This window comes from Oncorhynchus gorbuscha, linkage group LG04 (assembly GCF_021184085.1).
Source record: "Oncorhynchus gorbuscha isolate QuinsamMale2020 ecotype Even-year linkage group LG04, OgorEven_v1.0, whole genome shotgun sequence".
NCBI classification, from domain to species: domain Eukaryota; kingdom Metazoa; phylum Chordata; class Actinopteri; order Salmoniformes; family Salmonidae; genus Oncorhynchus; species Oncorhynchus gorbuscha.
In genome coordinates, this window is record NC_060176.1 from 55,590,456 (window position 1) to 55,612,622 (window position 22,167).

At 42.2% G+C, this 22,167-nt stretch overlaps 1 protein-coding gene across 1 annotated transcript; it reads left to right on the forward strand.

Annotated features, from left to right (window-relative positions):
* Window positions 1–5,106: 5,106 nt before the first annotated feature.
* LOC124034314 (ubiquitin-conjugating enzyme E2 D4) lies at window positions 5,107–21,903 on the forward strand. The gene is made up of 8 exons (XM_046347329.1): window positions 5,107–5,192; window positions 5,359–5,415; window positions 16,832–16,895; window positions 17,120–17,151; window positions 17,260–17,337; window positions 17,436–17,541; window positions 18,714–18,807; window positions 19,013–21,903. Exons 2-8 carry the CDS (start codon window positions 5,392–5,394, stop codon window positions 19,056–19,058), a joined length of 444 nt encoding a protein of 147 aa, XP_046203285.1. The 5' UTR covers window positions 5,107–5,192; window positions 5,359–5,391; the 3' UTR covers window positions 19,059–21,903.
* The last annotated feature ends 264 nt before the right edge of the window (window positions 21,904–22,167 follow it).

Here is a 22,167-nt window from a genome sequence, read left to right on the forward strand (position 1 = left end):
CCATATTATAAAAGCCCATGAGTTGTTATGATTTGTTATAAGAAGTCTTACATTGTAGTGCAATATGGGTGCAGTAGAACGCAATATAGATTCATTAAACAAAGGCGGTTGGAAGAAAGTGTTACTTTAAAAAGTTATCGGAAATGCTTTTGATTGATCCAATTATGAACTTTTAAGCACAATAATTAATGAAAAGCCTCTTAAGAAATGTCCATATTGGAATCTCCAAAGTAAATAATATACCCCCACTCCTACAGGGGGGAGCGGTCCCGCTGAAACTATGAAAATACCAGGGGCAGATAGCGGGTCTCACCCGAGTTATGTCTATAAATGGCATGTCTGGGATCATGGGCTATGGTAAACAAATAAATGAGGTGTTATTGGGCAAGGACCCCTGCTTCTAAATGAGACACCCCCTCAACTGTTCACCAATTAAACACTGCAGAGTTCACTCTGGTAACTGTTAAAGCAAATAATGCCATTTAATGAGTACATCCCTGAGGCCATAAATGCTTACACCACTGTATCATAACAAGATTTGAGCATGCCCCTCACACAACAAACCAATGCAGGCTAATGCTTAGTCCTGCACCAGCTGGTTTGAATTTCCATTGTCTAAGATAGGGAGTAACTTCTGTAGACTTTTATATTGCACCATTAAAATGGATATATGAAAATATATACTGTGCCACAAAAGTTGTCATCTATGCCTTGGAAATATTTGTTCTATTGTTTTGTAATTTTCATACTTCACAGTAATGTGTGGTATGATGTCCCATAGTCAAAAAAAAATATTGTGTGGATTGCTGGTCTGAGTCCATGTGGTTCATTGAGGTCCGAAACAGGCTCAATAAAGACCCATCCTATTCATTATATTTCTATGCATTTAATCCTATCCGATAGTGTCACGAATCCCGTTTCCTGAGTCTGTTTTTTGCCTGTGTTCTGTCCTGGAGTGTTTTTTTCCGGCGTCCTGGAACGCACCCTGTCTGGTTGCCGGGCAATGTAGCCAGTTGGGAGTTCTGATTACCCGCACCTGTATCCCATCAGTTATCTGCACACCTGGTCCTGATCATCATCATATCTCCTCTTCATAAACCCGGACCTGACATCCATTCCCTGCTGGATCGTTAGCTATGAACAGTATGTTGTGCCATAGTATCAGCCTCAAGTTGGATAGAATTTGTTTTGTTGTTTTTTACGTATTACTTGCCTTAAACTTACCTCCGTTTGTTCTGTCTTCAGCTACTCACCCGGATCATTTACCACATTCCCGCCTGGTCGTCGTCGGATTCCGCTACCCCATTGGATCCACCTATTTACTCCCATCAACTCACCACCGCTGCCCGCTACGCCACCTGGATATATCTACCCATTCACTTTCACTTGTAAATAAATACTCACCTTCTTCCTATTCTCCTTGTCCTGGTCTGCTTCTGGGTTCGATTTTGAAAGAACGTGACAGATGAAATTTGGACAGGTAACTTTTGATAAACTGTGCCCATGGAACTCTTGCTAGTCAGTCTGGTCTACCTGTCAGAACCTTTATAGATCAGGGAGGTTTAGTCAATCTAAGAATGATTTGGTGTGTCTGCTTGGTAGGTTGTGGCAAACATCATCCACACGAGTGCTTACACTGTCATGAGGAATAGTTGTGGGCTGATTCAGACCTCCTTTAGACTGGGTCAATGGGCCATCATCTGCCATCTAAATGTTGACAAACCAAATAAAATCAGAGCCAAGGAAATTGACCATGAAACAGTGATTGCACTGCACATAATTCCCTTTTTCAATAGCCTAGTCAAAGAAGGATGGGATTGTGCCCAGAGATGCTGACTTTGCAAACATGAGAATTGACTGCGCACAATTGAGTGTATAATCAAATCAAGAACATTAATACAGGGAGTGTACAAATATCTCTCTGTAAGTAGGAATTATGGATCTTTGTTCCATATAAGAACTTCTGAGAACAGCCATGGACTTGGTTAAGGTAGAGTACCTCGAGGGGCTCTCAGAGGCTGAGCTCAACTTTAATTGGTTGAGCGTTTATTGGATAATTCAGACATAAGCAGGACCTATTTGGAATTATTGTGAACCTATGTGCATTGTTACAGCAGATTTAGCTTGGGGTTCTGGCGGAGACTAACTCAATAAAGGAACATGTTAGAATATAGCTTGGGTATGAGAAATTAAATGACAAGAACCCTTCGTTCCTGATAGTGGGACAATCCTCTGACTCTTGGTCCGAGAGAGACATGTCATAAGAGACACCGCCATGCTCTCAAATTACACCACTTTATTACATTGTCTTCAGTTGAGAAAGTTCAGCCATCCCGCCACCCTTCCCATATCATACCTGTCCCTGGGCATCCACACCAAGACACATACATAACTTTAGGTCTGGGGGCACCAACGTTGTAACTAAAAACTCCCAACTACAAGGGATATGTGGGGATTTCCCTAACCCCTTGATAATGGGTTACCCAAGAAACAAGCAAACTGTACTTGCTCTCTGCCAAGAAAGTTATTTTTTAAATCCATATCACCCTGACAGGCCGTCCAAGACTCTTAGAAAAAAGGGATCCAAAAGGGTTCTTCAGCTGTCCCCATAGGAGAACCCTTTTTGGTTCCAAGTACAACCCTTCTTTTGGTTCCAGGTAGAACCCTTTTAAGTTAAATGCAAATCAATTATTTAAAAATCATGCAATGTGATTTTCTGGATTTTTGTTTTAGATTCCGTCTCTCACAGTTGAAGTGTACCTATGATAAAAATTACAGACCTCTACATACTTTGGAAAACCTGCAAAATCGGCAGTGTATCAAATACTTGTTCTCCCCACTGTAAATGTAAAACCCTTTGTGGGAAGGGTTCTACCTAGAACAAAAAAAGAGTTCTTCAAAGGGTTTCCCCTATGGGGACAGTCAGAGAAACCTTTTAGGTTCTAGATACTGTAGGAATGTTTTTTAAATAATGTAGATCTGCTATTGGTGCAGGATGTATGATGGGTTAGGGCTCTCTAGTGGTAGTCACCCAGATGATCTAAGTTTAAAGCCCACAGTAGCCAAACAGTGCACATTTACATTTCTAATAGGGAGACAGTGGTGGAATGACTGTGGGAAGTTTTTCGAGCTCAGGCTTGAGGCCAACAGAGAGTGTGGGGGAAACAACTCCATGCTGAATGTTCTTAGCAAGTAGGCAGAGTCAGCACACAAGGCCCCTGCTGCACAAGGCCTGAACTGCTACCTCTACTGCTGGGCTGGCTGAATCTGATTATAGGCAGGCCCTGAGGACAGGCAGGTCATTGAGAGCACAGAGATGAGCAAACAATAGATATTATCTTAAGGAATCGCTAGCTTTCCAAGGGAAAATGGTCCTCAGTGTCACATTGACGATGGGATCATCAACCTGACATTGAATCAGCCATTTAAGAAGGATGAACACTGCCACCCATTCATAGATACTCACTAAAATAATGAGAGCTCTTTTTTCACCTTTGTTTAAGACATATAAAGGGAAACTCATAGAGCTTTGCAAGACAAGGCTGTGCAGAAATTGGAGGATGCAGCTGACTCACAGATGAATACGCCTTTACAATGATTGGATATTGACTGAACAATCCCTTGGTCTATCACCATTGTACTTGACAAAGCTATATAGAAAAATCAATTTTAAAGCAAATGTATACATTTAAAAGTTTCTGCTAATGAATGTGCTGGACTATCTAGTGTAGCCTATTGTTGGCTAAATGTTTCATACATTTCTTTAGAACCTAACAACTTGCATAACTGTTGTTTTGTATCATGCTGAAGAAATATAATAGAATACATCTAGAATATAGATGCACCGAAAAATAAGAAATTGAGATATATTCTACTACATGGTTATAAATGGCAAAAAAAATATCAATCCAAGGTGTTTATGCAAACTCTGCAGAAAAATTACCTGCACAAATTTGGGATCCAAACATATTTTTCTCATCCCAGTCAAACTGTGTGAGAGTGCACCCCTATACTTTTGAAATATACACAAATATTGTTGACAAACTGATATAGCTGCTATGGAGCTTCTTTATAGCACTATCAGTATACTTCTGATAATGGTGGGCATGATTCATCAGCTGAGTGAGTTTACTGCAGGGCCCTTAGATCAGTGGGCCCTGCTTATCCTTTAAGTCAAACAGGGACATCTTGTGGTCAGAGGCTCACATGTGGTTTATGAAGTTTTGTATGTGCTGCTGTGTGCTAAATGGTTGCAGATTGCCCCTGTAAATGTATGCTTAATATGGTAATTTTGTTTGAGCTCTCCATTAAAATGAATTGTAATGACTTGTACCTACCACATCTTGGCAGGATAAGACTCTTTTTGGAATAACTGTAAATCATGTTGAAAATCTTTGTGGTCCAAAGATGTTGGTTCTTCTCATCCAGCTAAAACACAATGATAATCTGACACCTGATCTAAATCAAATATGAATAAATATTAACCAAAATATGAGGAGCATATAGATTTTCATTACTTACAAAAGGGCAGTCAATAAATCGATGCTCATGTCTATAGAATAACTGCCTTCATTGTCAGATAGGTAGCTAGGCCTAATAGATTGTAAATAGCTATAAGGCCACATCTTACGCCCCAAGCCGATATTTCATTTCAGAATGTATAAAAATCTGCTTACGACACAAATATCTTTTAAATTGATCAGATACTTTAGTGGCCACTCTTAAGCATGAAAATAAATGTCTTCAAAAATGGAACGGCAGTCGGGAGAATGTAAGACCGAAAGGTACCTAAAGTTTTTGTATGGAGGTCAATGAGTGTTTAATTTGGTTAACAAAATAATGAATAGCTTATTTGATCAAATAGACGTTTTGTAATGATTAGGTTGTAAAGAGTGTACCTATATATGTATTTATCCCGCCAACCTTGAGAAAAAAACACTATATCGGCGTTGTGCCTGGTCGTCACTAGTTATTACAGCCACAAAGTCATAAAACACGCATATTTCTACAATGTATCTTCTTAAAATGTGATTTTAAACATAAACCTAACCACACTGCTAACATTATGCTATCTGGGCAGTTATCCCTCTCGCTTCGCCTCTTCCTGTCTGGTTTGGGTCAGCTGTCCAATACATTTCTCGTCTCGCGATATTCCGGAACTCTTCTCCAGCAGCAGTGGAAGGAGAGAGGGGGTGAGAACGTTCTTATATTATACTTCAGTGGATGAGAAAGCTAGCCAACCTTCTACCGTGGAAACTACAGTTATATTCGAAAGATCCCACGATAGTTACATTATTTATATACACAAAGTAACTGGTTTGAAAAACATCGTGATTTAACCCAAATTATTCTTGCCAGTGTATTACAGAGACATATCTAATTAAACGAGCAATGGCGTTGAAAAGAATTCAAAAGGTGAGTGTTTGTTATTGTTTGCTTATTTCTTCCTGTCATCCTGCGTTGCAACTAACGGAAACGTTAGTCAACTAAATAGTTATGCTTACAATCAGAAACGTTATAGTTCTCCACATTTCATGTAACACACACTTATTTGTGCTCTCCTTGAATACTTCACATATAGACAAAGACGAGTAACCAATGGTGGCCCTTTGCAATTGACGCATTGCATGCTAGTGAGCTGTTAGCTAGCTAACGTTAGCTTAGCAGGACAGTATTTAAAAATTTTTTTTTGCTAGTTAGCGGTCCTCCCATCTAGTTAACGTTAGATAATACAAAGGAGCCTGTACCAATTGCATTTGGTTGGGGTACAAGTAATATGACTACATTTTGCGTGTATTTGTTATTTTTAAATCACTAGTTAGCTAGTCATTTATTTGTCAGACGAACCCGGTAAGAGTACAATTTGGGGCTAGGTTGCTAATGCTTGCTAATGCTAACTTTTGCCATCTTTGCTACATCATGAATGAGTGTGCTGGAAACTAATGCGCACGCGTGACATGTGACAGCTGTTTGCAGGTTGCCAAATACTGAACCCCAATGTCAATGTTGCCATATATGGAATGGCAAATGGGGCACTGGGGCAAGCAAGTGTATTTATAACAGAATGGACAGCGTTTGCATAAATAGTTAACTAACTAGTGTACTGATTGCTGTACAACAATAACAGTGATGTCATTCCATATAAACTCAAATGATACACTGCTAGTAAACACCATAACTGCTAACATATGTGACTTTGGTGAACAATTGAAACAGCAGTGGGCTGTTTTTATTTAGTTTGTATTCTCACTGTAATAAAAGTAATACCATTTGTAGGATGTTACATTATCATCACTTCACAGTATGGTACAGACGGGGCCTGCATAGTAATTGGTCATGTTAGCCATGTTAGCCTAAATTTCAAATTTGAGAAGAGGCTTTGATAGTTCATTTGGCTGTTTCATCTTTCACCCCCCCAACTCAGTGCTCAGCCAGACAACCGTTGTCAAACGATGTGGTGTAGCCTATTTCACAATATCTGAATAATTTTCCACATCAATTTCCTCAGTCAGTGTGTGACTGTGTCTGAATCAGGGTCGTATTCACTAGAAAACAAACAGAAGAGAACAGACTGAAATGGGTATGGACTACCAGTCCAATAATATGACCCAGTGAACTCAACCCAGATGTGCCTACCTATGCCAAGTTTTTTCCAAGATATGCAGAATTGCAGAGACAACAGCAGCCTGTTTAGAAAAAATATACGGTACTTGTCAATAGTTTGGACAACTACTCATTCCAGGGTTTTTCTTTATTCTTACTATTTTCTACATTGTAGAATAATAGTGAAGACATCAAAACTATGAAATAACACATATGGAATCATGTAGTAACCCAAAAAGTGTTAACTTCTTATGACCAGTCCGCTGAAAAGGCAGCGAGCGAAATTCAATAATATTTTTTAGAAATATGTAACTTTCACACATTAACAAGTGCAATACACCAAATGAAATAAACTTCTTGTTAATCTACCCATCGTGTCCGATTTCAAAAAGGCTTTACAGCGAAAGCACAACATATGATTGTTAGGTCAGAGCGAAGTCACAAAACAGCCATTTTCCCAGCCAAAGGTAGGAGTCACAAAAAGCACAAATATAGATAAAATGAATCACTAACCTTTGATGATCTTCATCAGATGACACTCATAGGACATCATGTTACACAATACATGTATGTTTTGTTTGTAAAAGTGCATATTTCTATCCAAAATCTCAGTTTACATTGGTGCGTTACGTTCAGTAATGTTATGCTTCCAAAGCATCCAGTGATTTTTTTGCAGAGCCACATCAATTTCCAGAAATACTCATAATAAACATTGATAAAAGATACAAGTGTTATTCATTTACATTTACATTTAAGTCATTTAGCAGACGCTCTTATCCAGAGCGACTTACAAATTGGTGCATTCACCTTATGACATCCAGTGGGACAGTCACTTAACAATAGTGCATCTAAAACTTAGGGGGGTGGGGTGAGAGGGATTACTTAACCTATCCTAGGTATTCCTTAAAGAGGTGGGGTTTCAGGTGTCTCCGGAAGGTGGTGATTGACTCTGCTGTCCTGGCGTCGTGAGGGAGTTTGTTCCACCATTGGGGGGCCAGGGCAGCGAACAGTTTTGACTGGGCTGAGCGGGAGCTGTACTTCCTCAGTGGTAGGGAGGCGAGCAGGCCAGAGGTGGATGAACGCAGTGCCCTTGTTTGGGTGTAGGGCCTGATCAGAGCCTGGAGGTACTGAGGTGCCGTTCCCCTCACAGCTCCGTAGGCAAGCACCATGGTCTTGTAGCGGATGCGAGCTTCAACTGGAAGCCAGTGGAGAGAACGGAGGAGCGGGGTGACGTGAGAGAACTTGGGAAGGTTGAACACCAGACGGGCTGCGGCGTTCTGGATGAGTTGAAGGGGTTTAATGGCACAGGCAGGGAGCCCAGCCAACAGCGAGTTGCAGTAATCCAGACGGGAGATGACAAGTGCCTGGATTAGGACCTGCGCCGCTTCCTGTGTGAGGCAGGGTCGTACTCTGCGGATGTTGTAGAGCATGAACCTACAGGAACGGGCCACCGCCTTGATGTTAGTTGAGAACGACAGGGTGTTGTCCAGGATCACGCCAAGGTTCTTGGCGCTCTGGGAGGAGGACACAATGGAGTTGTCAACCGTGATGGCGAGATCATGGAACGGGCAGTCCTTCCCCGGGAGGAAGAGCAGCTCCGTCTTGCCGAGGTTCAGCTTGAGGTGGTGATCCGTCATCCACACTGATATGTCTGCCAGACATGCAGAGATGCGATTCGCCACCTGGTCATCAGAAGGGGGAAAGGAGAAGATTAATTGTGTGTCGTCTGCATAGCAATGATAAGAGAGACCATGTGAGGTTATGACAGAGCCAAGTGACTTGGTGTATAGCGAGAATAGGAGAGGGCCAAGAACAGAGCCCTGGGGACACCAGTGGTGAGAGCGCGTGGTGAGGAGACAGATTCTCGCCACGCCACCTGGTAGGAGCGACCTGTCAGGTAGGACGCAATCCAAGCGTGGGCCGCGCCGGAGATGCCCAACTCGGAGAGGGTGGAGAGGAGGATCTGATGGTTCACAGTATCGAAGGCAGCCGATAGATCTAGAAGGATGAGAGCAGAGGAGAGAGAGTTAGCTTTAGCAGTGCGGAGCGCCTCCGTGATACAGAGGAGAGCAGTCTCAGTTGAATGACTAGTCTTGAAACCTGACTGATTTGGATCAAGAAGGTCATTCAGAGAGAGATAGCGGGAGAGCTGGCCAAGGACGGCACGTTCAAGAGTTTTGGAGAGAAAAGAAAGAAGGGATACTGGTCTGTAATTGTTGACATCGGAGGGATCGAGTGTAGGTTTTTTCAGAAGGGGTGCAACTCTCGCTCTCTTGAAGACGGAAGGGACGTAGCCAACGGTCAGGGATGAGTTGATGAGCGAGGTGAGGTAAGGGAGAAGGTCTCCGGAAATGGTCTGGAGAAGAGAGGAGGGGATAGGGTCAAGCGGGCAGGTTGTTGGGCGGCCGGCCGTCACAAGACGCGAGATTTCATCTGGAGAGAGAGGGGAGAAAGAGGTCAGAGCACAGGGTAGGACAGTGTGAGCAGAACCAGCGGTGTCGTTTGACTTAGCAAACGAGGATCGGATGTCGTCGACCTTCTTTTCAAAATGATTGACGAAGTCATCTGCAGAGAGGGAGGAGGGGGGGAGGGGGCGGAGGATTCAGGAGGGAGGAGAAGGTGGCAAAGAGCTTCCTAGGGTTAGAGGCAGATGCTTGGAATTTAGCGTGGTAGAAAGTGGCTTTAGCAGCAGAGACAGAGGAGGAAAATGTAGAGAGGAGGGAGTGAAAGGATGCCAGGTCCGCAGGGAGGCGAGTTTTCCTCCATTTCCGCTCGGCTGCCCGGAGCCCTGTTCTGTGAGCTCGCAATGAGTCATCGAGCCACGGAGCGGGAGGGAGGACCGAGCCGGCCTGGAGGATAGGGGACATAGAGAGTCAAGGGATGCAGAGAGGGAGGAGAGGAGGGTTGAGGAGGCAGAATCAGGAGATAGGTGGGAGAAGGTTTGAGCGGAGGGAAGAGATGATAGGATGGAAGAGGAGAGAGTAGCGGGGGAGAGAGAGCGAAGGTTGGGACGGCGCGATACCATCCGAGTAGGGGCAGTGTGGGAGGTGTTGGATGAGAGGGAAAAGGATACAAGGCAGTGGTCGGAGACTTGGAGGGGAGTTGCAATGAGGTTAGTGGAAGAACAGCATCTAGTAAAGATGAGGTCGAGCGTATTGCCTGCCTTGTGAGTAGGGGGGGAAGGTGAGAGGGTGAGGTCAAAAGAGGAGAGGAGTGGAAAGAAGGAGGCAGAGAGGAAAGAGTCAAAGGTAGACGTGGGGAGGTTAAAGTCGCCCAGAACTGTGAGAGGTGAGCCGTCCTCAGGAAAGGAGCTTATCAAGGCATCAAGCTCATTGATGAACTCTCCGAGGGAACCTGGAGGGCGATAAATGATAAGGATGTTAAGCTTGAAAGGGCTAGTAACTGTGACAGCATGGAATTCAAAGGAGGCGATAGACAGATGGGTAAGGGGAGAAAGAGAGAATGACCACTTGGGAGAGATGAGGATCCCGGTGCCACCACCCCGCTGACCAGACGCTCTCGGGGTGTGCGAGAACACGTGGGCGGACGAAGAGAGAGCAGTAGGAGTAGCAGTGTTGTCTGTGGTGATCCATGTTTCCGTCAGTGCCAAGAAGTCGAGGGACTGGAGGGAGGCATAGGCTGAGATGAACTCTGCCTTGTTGACCGCAGATTGGCAGTTCCAGAGGCTACCGGAGACCTGGAACTCCACGTGGGTCGTGCGCGCTGGGACCACCAGAGTAGGGTGGCCGCGGCCACGCGGTGAGGAGCGTTTGTATGGTCTGTGCAGAGAGGAGAGAACAGGGATAAACAGACACATAGTTGACAGGCTACAGAAGAGGCTACGCTAATGCAAAGGAGATTGGAATGACAGTGGACTACACGTCTCGAATGTTCAGAAAGTTAAGCTACGTAGCAAGAATCTTATTGACTAAAATGATTAAAATGATACAGTACTGCTGAAGTAGGCCACCTGTTACTCCTACCCCCTACTTTTTCGAACATTCTGTTAAAAAATCGCGCAACATTTCAGCGCCCTGCTACTCATGCCAGGAATATAGTATATGCATATGATTAGTATGTGTGGATAGCAAACACTGACGTTTCTAAAACTGGTTAAGTCACGGCTGTGACTTTAACAGAGCGTGAGTTTCATCGAATAGCGCAGGAAAACCTGATCACTGAAAATGGAAATAAATATCCTTGCGCTTACTTCCAGGAATTGTTCAAAGTGAACCGAATTACATGAGACCGAGGTTTCAGCGCCTACAGCTACCACACGTTGTCTAGAGTCTTGTCATTTGATTCGCAATTGATTCTTGGTCTAACCGGTTCAAGGGAACTCCTTCCCTGCTGTCTCCGACCGGATGTTTTGGTGGAGCTCTCTCCGGCCATGTTTTTTTCCAGACGACACTATAGAAGTTACATCGCCTCCTGATGAATTTTATCGCTTATTAACGTGTACTAATACCTAAAGTTGCATTACAAAAGTATTTTGAAGTGTTTTGTGAAAGTTTATCGTCGACTTTTTGAATTTTAAAAAATGACGTTACGTTAATGAAACGCTCTTTTTTTTCCGTTTATCATACAGTCTACATAGAATGATATCTAGGCTATATATGGACCAATTTAATCGAAAAAAAATACCCAATAGTGATTATGGGACATCTAGGAGTGCCAACAAAGAAGATGGTCAAAGGTAATGAATGTTTTATATTTTATTGTGCGGTTTGTGTAGCGCCGAATATGCTATTTTTTTTGTTTACGTCCCCTGCGGTTCTTTTGTGGTGTTACATGCTATCAGATAATAGCTTCTCATGCTTTCGCCGAAAAGCATTTTAAAAATCTGACTTGTTGCCTGGATTCACAACGAGTGTAGCTTTAATTCAATACCCTGCATGTGTATTTTAATGAACGTTTGAGTTTTAACTAATACTATTAGCATTTAGCGTAGTGCATTTGCATTTCCAGAGCTCTAGATGGGACGCCTGCGTGCCAGGTAGGAGCAAGTGGTTAAAGATATTCTTCTCCTTAATGCAACTGCTGTGTCAGATTTATTTTTAAACTTTACAGAAAAAGCACACCATGCAATAATCCGAGTACGGCGCTCAGACGACAAATCAAGCCAAAGAGATATCCGCCATGTTGGAGTCAACAGAAGTCAGAAATAGCATTAAATATTCACTTAACTTGGATCTTCATCAGAATGCACTCCCAGGAATCCCAGTTCCACAATAAATGTTTTGTTTGTTCAATAAAGTTAATAATTTATTCCCAAATTCCTCCTTGTTTGCGCATTCCGCCCAGTAATCCATCTTCATGAGGTGCGAGCACTAGCTCAGAACAAAGCCCAAAAACGAAGTATAGAATCAATCTTTAAAAATGTTCCAACCGGAGAATTCCTTTGTCTGTAGAAAAGCAATGGAATGAGAGCTACCTCTCACATGACCGCGCGTCATGAGCTCGTGGCACTCTGCCAAACCACCGACTCAAAGAGCCCTTATGAGCCCCTCCTTTACAGTAGAAGCCTCAAACAAGTTTCTAAAGACGGTTGACATCTAGTGGAAGCCTTAGGAAGTGCAATTTGACCCCATATAGACTGTTTTCGATAGGCCAAAGCTTTGAAAATCTACAAACCTCAGATTTCCCACTTCCTGGTTGGATTTTTCTCAGGTTTTCACCTGCCATATGCGTTCTGTTATACTCACAGACATCATTCAAACAGTGTTTTCTATCTAAATCTACCAATAATATGCATATATTATTGGGACTGAATAGCAGGCAGTTTACGCTGGGCACGCTTTTCATCCAAACGTGAAAATGCCGCCCCCCAGCCCAAACAGGTTTTAAACAAATAAAATATATATTTTATATTTGAGATTCTTCCAAGTACCCACCCTTTCCTTGATGACAGCTTTGCACACTCTTGGCATTCTCTCAACCAGCTTCATGAGGTAGTCACCTGGAATGCATTTCAATTAACAGGTGTGCCTTGTTAAAAGTTCATTTGTAAAATGATTTTTTTTCCTTAATGCGTTTGAGCCAATCAGTTGTGTTGTGACAAGGTAGGGGTGGAATAAAGAAGAGAGCCCTATTTGGTAAAATACCAAGTCCATATTATGGCAAGAACAGCTGAAATTAGCAAAGAGAAATGACAGTACATCATTACTTTAAGACATGAAGGTCAGTCAATCTGGAACATTTCAAGAACTTTGCAAGTTTCTTCAAGTACAGTGGCAAAAACCATCAAGCACTATGATGAAACTGGCTCTCATGAGGACTGCCACAGGAAAGGAAGACCCATAGTTACCTCTGCTGCAGAGGATAAGTTCATTAGATTTACCAGCCTCAGAAATTGCAGCCCAAATAAATGCTTCAGAGTTTCAAGTTAGACACATCAACATCAACTGTTCAGAGGAGACTGTGTGAATCAGGCCTTCGTGGTCATATTGCTGCAAAGAAACCACTACACTACATCCTTTGCACCCCAGTATCTCTACTTGCACGTACATCTTCTGCACATGTATCACTCCAGTGTTTAATTGTGAAATTGTAATTACTTCACCACTACAGCCTATTTATTGCCTTACCTCCCTAATCTTACCTCATTTGCACAGACTATATAGATCTTTTCTATTGTGTATTGACTGTTGGTTTATGTAACTCTGTGTTGTTGTTTTTGTCGCACTGCTTTGCATTATTTTGGCCGGGTTGCAGTTGTAAATGAGAACTTGTCCTCTACTGGCCTACCTGGTTAAATATAAAATATAAACTACTAAAGGACACCAATAAGAATAGACTTGCTTGGGCCAAGAAACACGAGCAAATCAAATCACATTTTATTGGTCACATACACATGGTTAGCAGCTGTTAATGCGAGTGCAGCAAAATGCTTATGCTTCTAGTTCCGACAGTGCAGTAATATCTAACAAGTAATCTAACAAATTCACAACAGCTTCCTTATACACACAAATATAAAGGGATGAATATGTACATAATATATGGATGAGCGATGGCCGTACGACATAGGCAAGATGCAGTAGATGGTATAGAATATGGTATATACGTATGAGATGAGTAATCTAGGATATGTAAACATTATTGAAGTGGCGTTATTTAAAGTGACTAGTGATACCTTTATTAAATCAATTTATTAAAGTGGCCAGAGATGAGTCTATGTTGCAGTAGCCTCTATGTTAGTGATGGCTGTTTTACAGTCTGATGGCATTGATAGAAGCTGTTTTTCAGTTTCTCGGTTCCAGCTTTGATGCACCTGTACTGACCTTGCCTTCTGGATGATAGCGGGGTGAATAGGCAGTGGCTCGGGTGGTTGTTGACCTTTATCTTTTTGACCTTCCTGGGACATCGAGTGCTGTAGGTGTCCTGGAGGGCAGGTAGTTTGCCCCGGTGATGCGTTGTGCAGACCACACTACCCTCTGGAGAGCCTTGCGGTTGAGGGCGGTGCAGTTGCCGTACCAGGCGGTGATGCAGCCCGACAGGATGCTCTTGATTGTGCATCTGTAGAAGTTTGAGTGTTTTTGGTGACAAGCCAAACTTGGGGCTGAGAACGCACCCTTGTGGGGCCCCGGTGTTGAGGATCTGCAGGGTGGAGTTGTTGTTTCCTACCTTCACCACCTGGAGGCGGCCCATCAGAAAGTCCAGGATCCACTTGCACAGGGCAGGGTCGAAACCCGGGGTCTCAAGCTTAATGACATGTTTGGAGGGTACTATATGGTGTTAAATGCTGAGCTATAGTCAATGAACAGCATTTTAACATAGGTATTCCTCTTGTCCAGTGTGATTGCGATTGCATTGTCTGTGGACCTATTGGGGTGGTAAGCAAATTTGGATTGGGCCTTAGGGTATCAGGTAGGGTGGGTGTGCTATGATCCTTGACTAGTCTATCAAAGCACTTCATGATAACAGAAGTGAGTGCTACAGGGCAATAGTCATTTAGTAAAGTTACCTTAGCTTTCTTGGGAACAGGAACAATGGTTGGCCACAGAGGTACAGATTCAATACATGAGCAGCACAGCCAATGGGTGTGATGTGAGGGTAGGACTCCTCCGCTTTAGACCAAGCAGCCTTCATGTTCCTCCTGGATGATGTATTTGGGGAAAGAGTGGTAAGCAGCCTGAATCTCCTGAAACCAAAAGCAGTAGCCATTGCATGGATTGAGGGAGACAATGCCATCCTATCTGATGTTCAGACTCTGCTTGCAGATGTAAGAGAAGAAATCCATACGGCCCTGTCCACTTCACTGTTACTCCAAGCAGAGGAAACGGCAGTTCCGAAATACATCAAACAGCGTGAAGACCTCTGCCTGAAGCTCATACACGCCTCCGCGTACATGTTGGATCCCAAGTATGCTGGCAAGAGCATCCTGTCTGGTGCAGAGATCAACAAGGCCTATGGTGTCATCACTACCATGTCTCGCCTCCTTGGCCTGAATGAGGGCAAGGTTCTTGGCCGTCTGGCGAATTACACTTCCAAGCAAGGGCTTTGGGATGGAGATGCAAATGGCAGTCGTGCCAATATATCTCATCAGCCACCTGGTGGAAGGGACTTTGTGGATCTGAGGCTCTTTCCCCTGTTGCCTCCATCATCCTCCAAATCCCACCAACATCAGCCGCCTCAGAGCGCAACTGCTCCTTGTTTGGGAACACACAAATCAAATGTATTTATATAGCCCTTCGTACATCAGCTGATATCTCAAAGTGCTGTACAGAAACCCAGCCGAAAACCCCAAACAGCAAGCAATGCAGGTGTAGATGTACGGTGGCTAGGAAAACCCCCCTAGAAAGGCCAAAACCTAGGAAGAAACCTAGAGAGGAACCAGGCTATGTGGGGTGGCCAGTCCTCTTCTGGCTGTGCCGGGTGGAGATTATAACAGAACATGGCCAAGATGTTCAAATGTTCATAAATGACCAGCATGGCCTAATAATAATAAGGCAGAACAGTTGAAACTGGAGCAGCAGCACGGCCAGGTAGTCCTGAGGCATGGTCCTAGGGCTCAGGTCCTCTGAGAGAGAAAGAGAGAATTAGAGCGCACTTAAATTCACACAGGACATCGAATAGGACAGGAGATGTACTCCAGATATAACAAACTGACCCTAGCCCTGGAGGCTGAGACAGGAGGGGTCAGGAGACACTGTGGCCCCATCCGAGGACACCCCCCGGACAGGGCCAAACAGGAATGATATATAACCCCACCCACTTTGCCAAAGCACAGCCCCCACACCACTAGAGGGATATCTTCAACCACCAACTTATCATCCTGAGACGAGGCCGAGTATAGCCCACAAAGATCTCCGCCACGGCACAACCCAAGGGGGGGGGGGGGGGGCGCCAACCCAGACAGGAAGATCACATCAGTGACTCAACCCACTCAAGTGACGCACCCCTCCCAGGGACAGTATGAAAGAGCCCCAGTAAGCCAGTGACTCAGCCCCTGTAATAGGGTTAGAGGCAGAGAATCCCAATGGAAAGAGGGGAACCGGTCAGGCAGAGACAGCACAACAAAGCACGCAACAGGCTGACCAATACAAGGCTTGAAAAATTGGTGGCCATCCAGGCAAATTTGAGGCTTTTTGAGCCTGACTGAGCCATCCTCAACAAGGTTGGAAAGTGACAGTGAAGATGAGGCCTCAGAGTCTGATGTTCAAGAGGTGGACATTGAGGAGGTCCAGGGAGAAGACATGGAAGCCTGAGAGGAAGACACCCAAAGCTTTAGTTTCTAGACTATAATTTTACAGATGTATGTTGAAAACATTTTTGGGAGATGCGCTAGATCATTGGGGATCATTCAATATTCCCTTTCTTTTGTTCAGTGAAATCATCCCATGTGAAGAGTCAACTCAAAGTCCAATTCATAACTAAATTGTATTTTTTTTCTATTGGAAGGATTCAATCATTTGCAATTGTCTCCATATGATATGGTAAATGTATCCAATGCAAAAAAATCTACATTTAAATGGTATTAATTTGCATATATTTCTGGTAATTTCCATGTATTCCTGTTAAATCCCACAAAGTTTCCACCTCTGAATATCCCCCAAAATGTGCAACCCTAAACCCTAGAATGAGTATGTGTGTCCATACTTTGACTGGTACTGTATATCTGTAACATATGACACAGGTATATCCATGACGTAAGGAAAAAAAATATCTGCCACATCAGCTAGAAGTGGACTCAAAAATGTAATTGATCTATTATTGTTCATCTCTTTAGGAACTGACAGATTTGCAGAGGGATCCGCCTGCACAGTGCTCAGCGGGACCAGTTGGAGATGATTGTAAGCAACTATGGGATAAATCCTATGTATTGATCACATGAAGGACATATTTGTCATGTTTTTAAAAACAGTCTGTGCCAGTCTGTTAGACATTCAGTAGTGTGAAATGCACACCTACACTATACATACATTTAAGTAACTTTTGAGTGGGACCCATGCAATGGGCTAGGCTATGACATTGCATTGTTCTGTATTAATTGTAACCCATTTGAAATTGTATTTAGTGTTTCACTGGCAGGCGACAATAATGGGTCCGGTATGTGATTTAATTTCCCTTTTCTCGTATTAACATATAGCTTAGCAACAATTAAGCTTTTACAGGTGTTCTTCTCCTTCTAAACATGTTTTTCTCCTCTTCTTTTAGAATGACAGTCCTTATCAGGGAGGGGTGTTCTTTTTGACTATACACTTCCCTACAGATTACCCCTTCAAACCACCAAAGGTGAGTTTTAAAAGCACATAAGATCAGTTTACATTAGGAAACAATTCATAGTGCTAGCAGTATGTGCTGGTTGATAAAATGTTTCAATTCAATTGCAGGTTGCGTTCACAACAAAGATCTACCACCCCAATATCAATAGTAATGGAAGCATTTGTCTGGATATATTGAGATCTCAATGGTCGCCTGCACTCACTGTATCAAAAGGTAAGCCCCTATGAATGTTTGTCTATAGTAGAGCTGGGATGATGAATAGAAAATTGATACCGATCAAACCAATTATTTCAGACATTTTACTGATACCGATGCATACTATAAACGTATTGTTCAATTTATCGTTATTGTGAAAATTCTGTCAATTTATCATGGACTTCTGTCCATATCGCCCAGCTCTAGTCTATAGGATCTGACATGAGGTTGGAATTAAATATTTCCAGGGATTACTTCAATATAACTTATTATGATGAGGGAAAATATATTTAAATATAATGCTTAGGACCTTTTCAAATGTTAGCATTGATTTAAGGACAGACAGCATATCTCTCCAAACATGCTTATTTTAGAACTGTAGGCTTACACATTTAGTTGGTTTGTTTACAAGGTTTACCATTCTAAGAAACAATTGTTTGACCTAGTCAATGTCTCGCCAGGTATTTAAGTTTTATTATTCGAATGTAAAGGATACACATGGTATACACCATCGAACAAAATGTTTACTTGCAGGTTCCTTCTCGACAATGCAACAATAAGAAATAATAAAAGATAAGAATACGAATATAAATATGGCTCAGTAGAATATCACTTTTTTTTGCATAAGTATAAGTATAGTACAGGAAGGCACAATTTATAATCTAATATTTATGTGTTTTGGGAAGGAGGTTTTGGAGGGCCAGTGTTTAAATTGTGCCATATTTAGTAATAATAAGTCTGGCAGCAGCAGTTGTGATGTGTGTATCATGAATGTACCGTACATGTACTGTACATGGGTGCGTGTGGTATAATGTACAAGACAATTAGTTCAAATTCAGCAATCCATTATTTTCTACTTCAAATGGTTGTCAGAATAGTCAATATATTATTCTTAGACTTGAAGGGAAATCGTTATCATGTGCCACTTTGTCTCTCCGGTGAAGAGGTGGTCAACACAACAGCTGTCATAGCAATATGGATGAAAGCTGTGTGTAGATGTATTAAAGGCTCTTAGTTCCACTAAAGAAAATGGATGGTTAAAGGCCGTTACAGAAGCATTTGGCCTCCTTTTTGCATAATACAATATTTAAAATAAACATTTTATTGACGTGTGTGTGGGGGTCTGCAGGGTGAGGGGTTTCAGATGTAGTTATTGAATTTTGATGATTTTCTTGTCAATTCTTTTGTAGTTCTCTTGTCAATCTGCTCTCTGCTTTGCGATCCGAACCCAGATGACCCTCTTGTACCAGAGATTGCACACACCTACAAAGCTGACAGGGAAAAGTGAGTGTGCCATAGTGTTTGATTCCTTTGTTTTGAAACTACAGCATACTGGTATTCCTGAATAGGGCCTACACCTCAAACAGTTAAATGTATCTTTTAATGCCAACATTTTGGTCAAATGACCTTCATTTGATACCAATGTTTGTCAACCCTGGTGAAGGTCTTTTTTTCCGGTATAGTGCAAACCTTCCATTTTGTTTTACAGGTACAACAGACTAGCAAGAGAATGGACACAGAAGTATGCAATGTGAGAATGCCTGTGAAATGAAAACACTAAAAGAAGAAACACATGTTTAATATTAACACAAGGCAAACGAACAAGAGGGGAAACATAACTACACACTCTGGTTGGAGAAGGAAGCGATAAAATAAGGGACAGTGCAACCTGGCTGCTAAGTGCCGAGCTGCTGCCATGTGCCATTCTTCATGACTTGTATGGATCAGCTGAGCAAGGCCTAAGGGACTCCTGAAAGCACTCCCTTATGGAATACTGGAACCTCCCCATAGTCCAGACCACACCCTGACTTTAACTATTACTACTTCTATTGTGACTATTATTATCAGTGTTACTATTCATATTCTTATGATCACTTGTTATTATAATGATATCATTGTGTTATTCTACTGAATGCTGAAACATTGGGCTTTGAATTTGGAGGGGACTAGTTAGCAGCTTGGTTCGTACTCCTTTCAAAGGTACTTTCTTTGCCCCTCTGAATGTCTTGTATTACTGTATGTTTATGTATTCCGTGGCCTTGCTGTATTATTGTAATAACCTCCTCTCAGACGTTAGAAGTTCAATTGAGTTGGAGTGCTCAGCACATAAAGGTGCATGGCTATATGCAGCAGCGTGGCTCACTAAGACCCTGGAGATGGTTCTACCCAAACTCTCACACCTGGACATAATGTGAGACGATTCAGACAGTCATTCTGTATCCCCCTGAGCCAATTAATTTTATCCGTCAATGTATTTGGAAATGTCCCAAATGCAGTGACAGGTGGTCCTTGGAGAGCCTGGGGAGAGGTGCTATCAAGGTGAGCTGCCCTGGGTTGGACTGGCATCTGTGCTCATGGGCAAGAGACCAGGGAGAAAGTTCTGGAACCTCCACCACGTTTCTCACCTGTGTCGTCTATGTCCCTGCTTCTTGTCCAAGATCCATCCAGGGCTAGCATCTTACTTCATAAAATCCTACTGTAAGGTAGCACTTAAACCCTGGTAAAGCTCATCTATTGAGTTTAACTACTCCCAGCCATACAGTTGAGTACACGCATAGCGTAACAGAATGTAAACTTGTGAAATCGGGATGGTTCATGAGGCTGGCGTTAGTGCAACCCTGTAAATACAGTAGCTCAGGTATATATTGAACTCACCTGTCTGAAAGGGCACTGTAGTGACCTGTGATGTGATGGAAATGACCAGATCTGTGTTGCACACTGACATGCTGCTTTAATCCAGAAGTTGTCTTTGGAGACTTTATCTGACATGGGTCATTCATTAGCTTTCCCTACTCAACTTCTCGCCGTTATCACAGATTGTTTTACTGTACAACACAATGATGTGAATGTTTTCAAACAGTTTTTGTTCATACATGCTATTGCTTTGAATATGCCATTGGTTAAAACTGGAGTAATTTTCAATTTAGATGGGAGCTTGAAAATACGTTCTTTAATGACAACTGTTGCAGATCTATGAATGAACATGTTTTTTTTTGTTCCAAGTGAGTAACTTGAACTCATCTTTTGTTTATTGTGAAGTTTCATTAGGTGTTTCACATGTTTCCCATGCCTTTTACATCTTAACATGAGCTGTAACCTGGGTCATGCCAGCTGCATATTTGTTTTAGCACATGTCTTGAGATTTTGTTCTTATCATTGGAACTTTACTTTCTCTTTATTTTTAGAGGGTCCACAATAGTGCACATAGGCAATACATTTGTAACCTAGTATTCTGCAAGCTTGATTGTAGTTTTTTTGTCACTAAAATGACCACCGTTGTGATTAATCTTGCATTAGTAATATCACATTTGAAGTAAACATAATCCAGTGGAGGTGCTGGACTAGTTAGACTGCATCTGTCTTGAGCTAAAAAAATGTATGTTGCCATGGAAAGGGAATAAAAGGTAGGGGGGGGGGGGGGGGGGTGTATGAGAAATTTGGTCATCGAAACGCTTAATGGATTTAGTGAAAGATCATTTAGGTTGATTGGGGTGGAAAAGAGGTTGTACTCTAGTCTACACTATACTGTAGCCTGGTTTGATTTAGGAGCCCGATGCATACTGTCATTATGAATTACATTTAGAATTGGTCATGAGGCTATGATTTTGACACACATTGCTTTTTCACAATTGTTCTACAATTTAGCAGCATGAATTGAATATCCACTGACTACAGTCAATCATCTGGCAGTCAAACCATTTCTTAAAAAGACCGAGGCAGTGAGTAATGCCACTGGACAAAACTTATTTCTTCAGCTTGCTTGATTTTGCGCCATATATTGCTTTGTTTGGTTATTTAGTTTTGCAATCTGTCTTCCAGTTGTCTGTTTTGTATGCAGTCAGCCTCAATCCATCAAATGCTTCTTTCAGTATGACATCCTGGTTTGATCCAAAGAGATACAAACTGAATGATCTCATTGGTCCAATGGGTTCTCAATGGAGGTCATGATAGGCAGATTGGCATGCTTTGCACTCTGGAGAACATTTTCACAACCATTTGTCAGATATCAGGGATTTCTTTACATTTCATTTGCCTGACACCTCTGACAAAATCTTAGCCTTAACCATCATTTTGTGTATAGATACTGTAAATTGCTATCAGGGCTAGTTTCCCTTAAAGGGAAATCAATTTCATTTTATCACTAGAGACTTGCAATTAATATGTAAATGGGAAAACTAATTTTTTTAATGTACAGCCTTGCTAACTTGAAATTCAGGACCAGCCTTCATAAATAAATGCATCTCAATTTTATAGGTATGTCATTAAGACTTCCCATCCCCATAACAAATTATCTCCCCTTGCATATACACATGACAGAAAATAACAATTGGGTTGTCAATTAAAAAAAATAAAACTCCTTTTTGTTTTATGTTTCTGAAATTAATTCCATACTCATTTCTTGACTCATCTAAAACTATTGTAAAATATACATTAGCTCATCTGTGTAGTTTTCAGTGTATATTGTTTTTATCCATGTCTGGTCTGACGGGCTGTTATCAGGGTTTTATCAACTTTGTGGTTGCCTATACTGTGCAGACAAGATGGTTAAGAAAGAGTATGGCCAAAGAGACAACCAGCTGAAGGCCATGTTGAATTGTCAATTTTTTCAGAGACAAGTCAGTGGATTTCACGAAACACAAACAG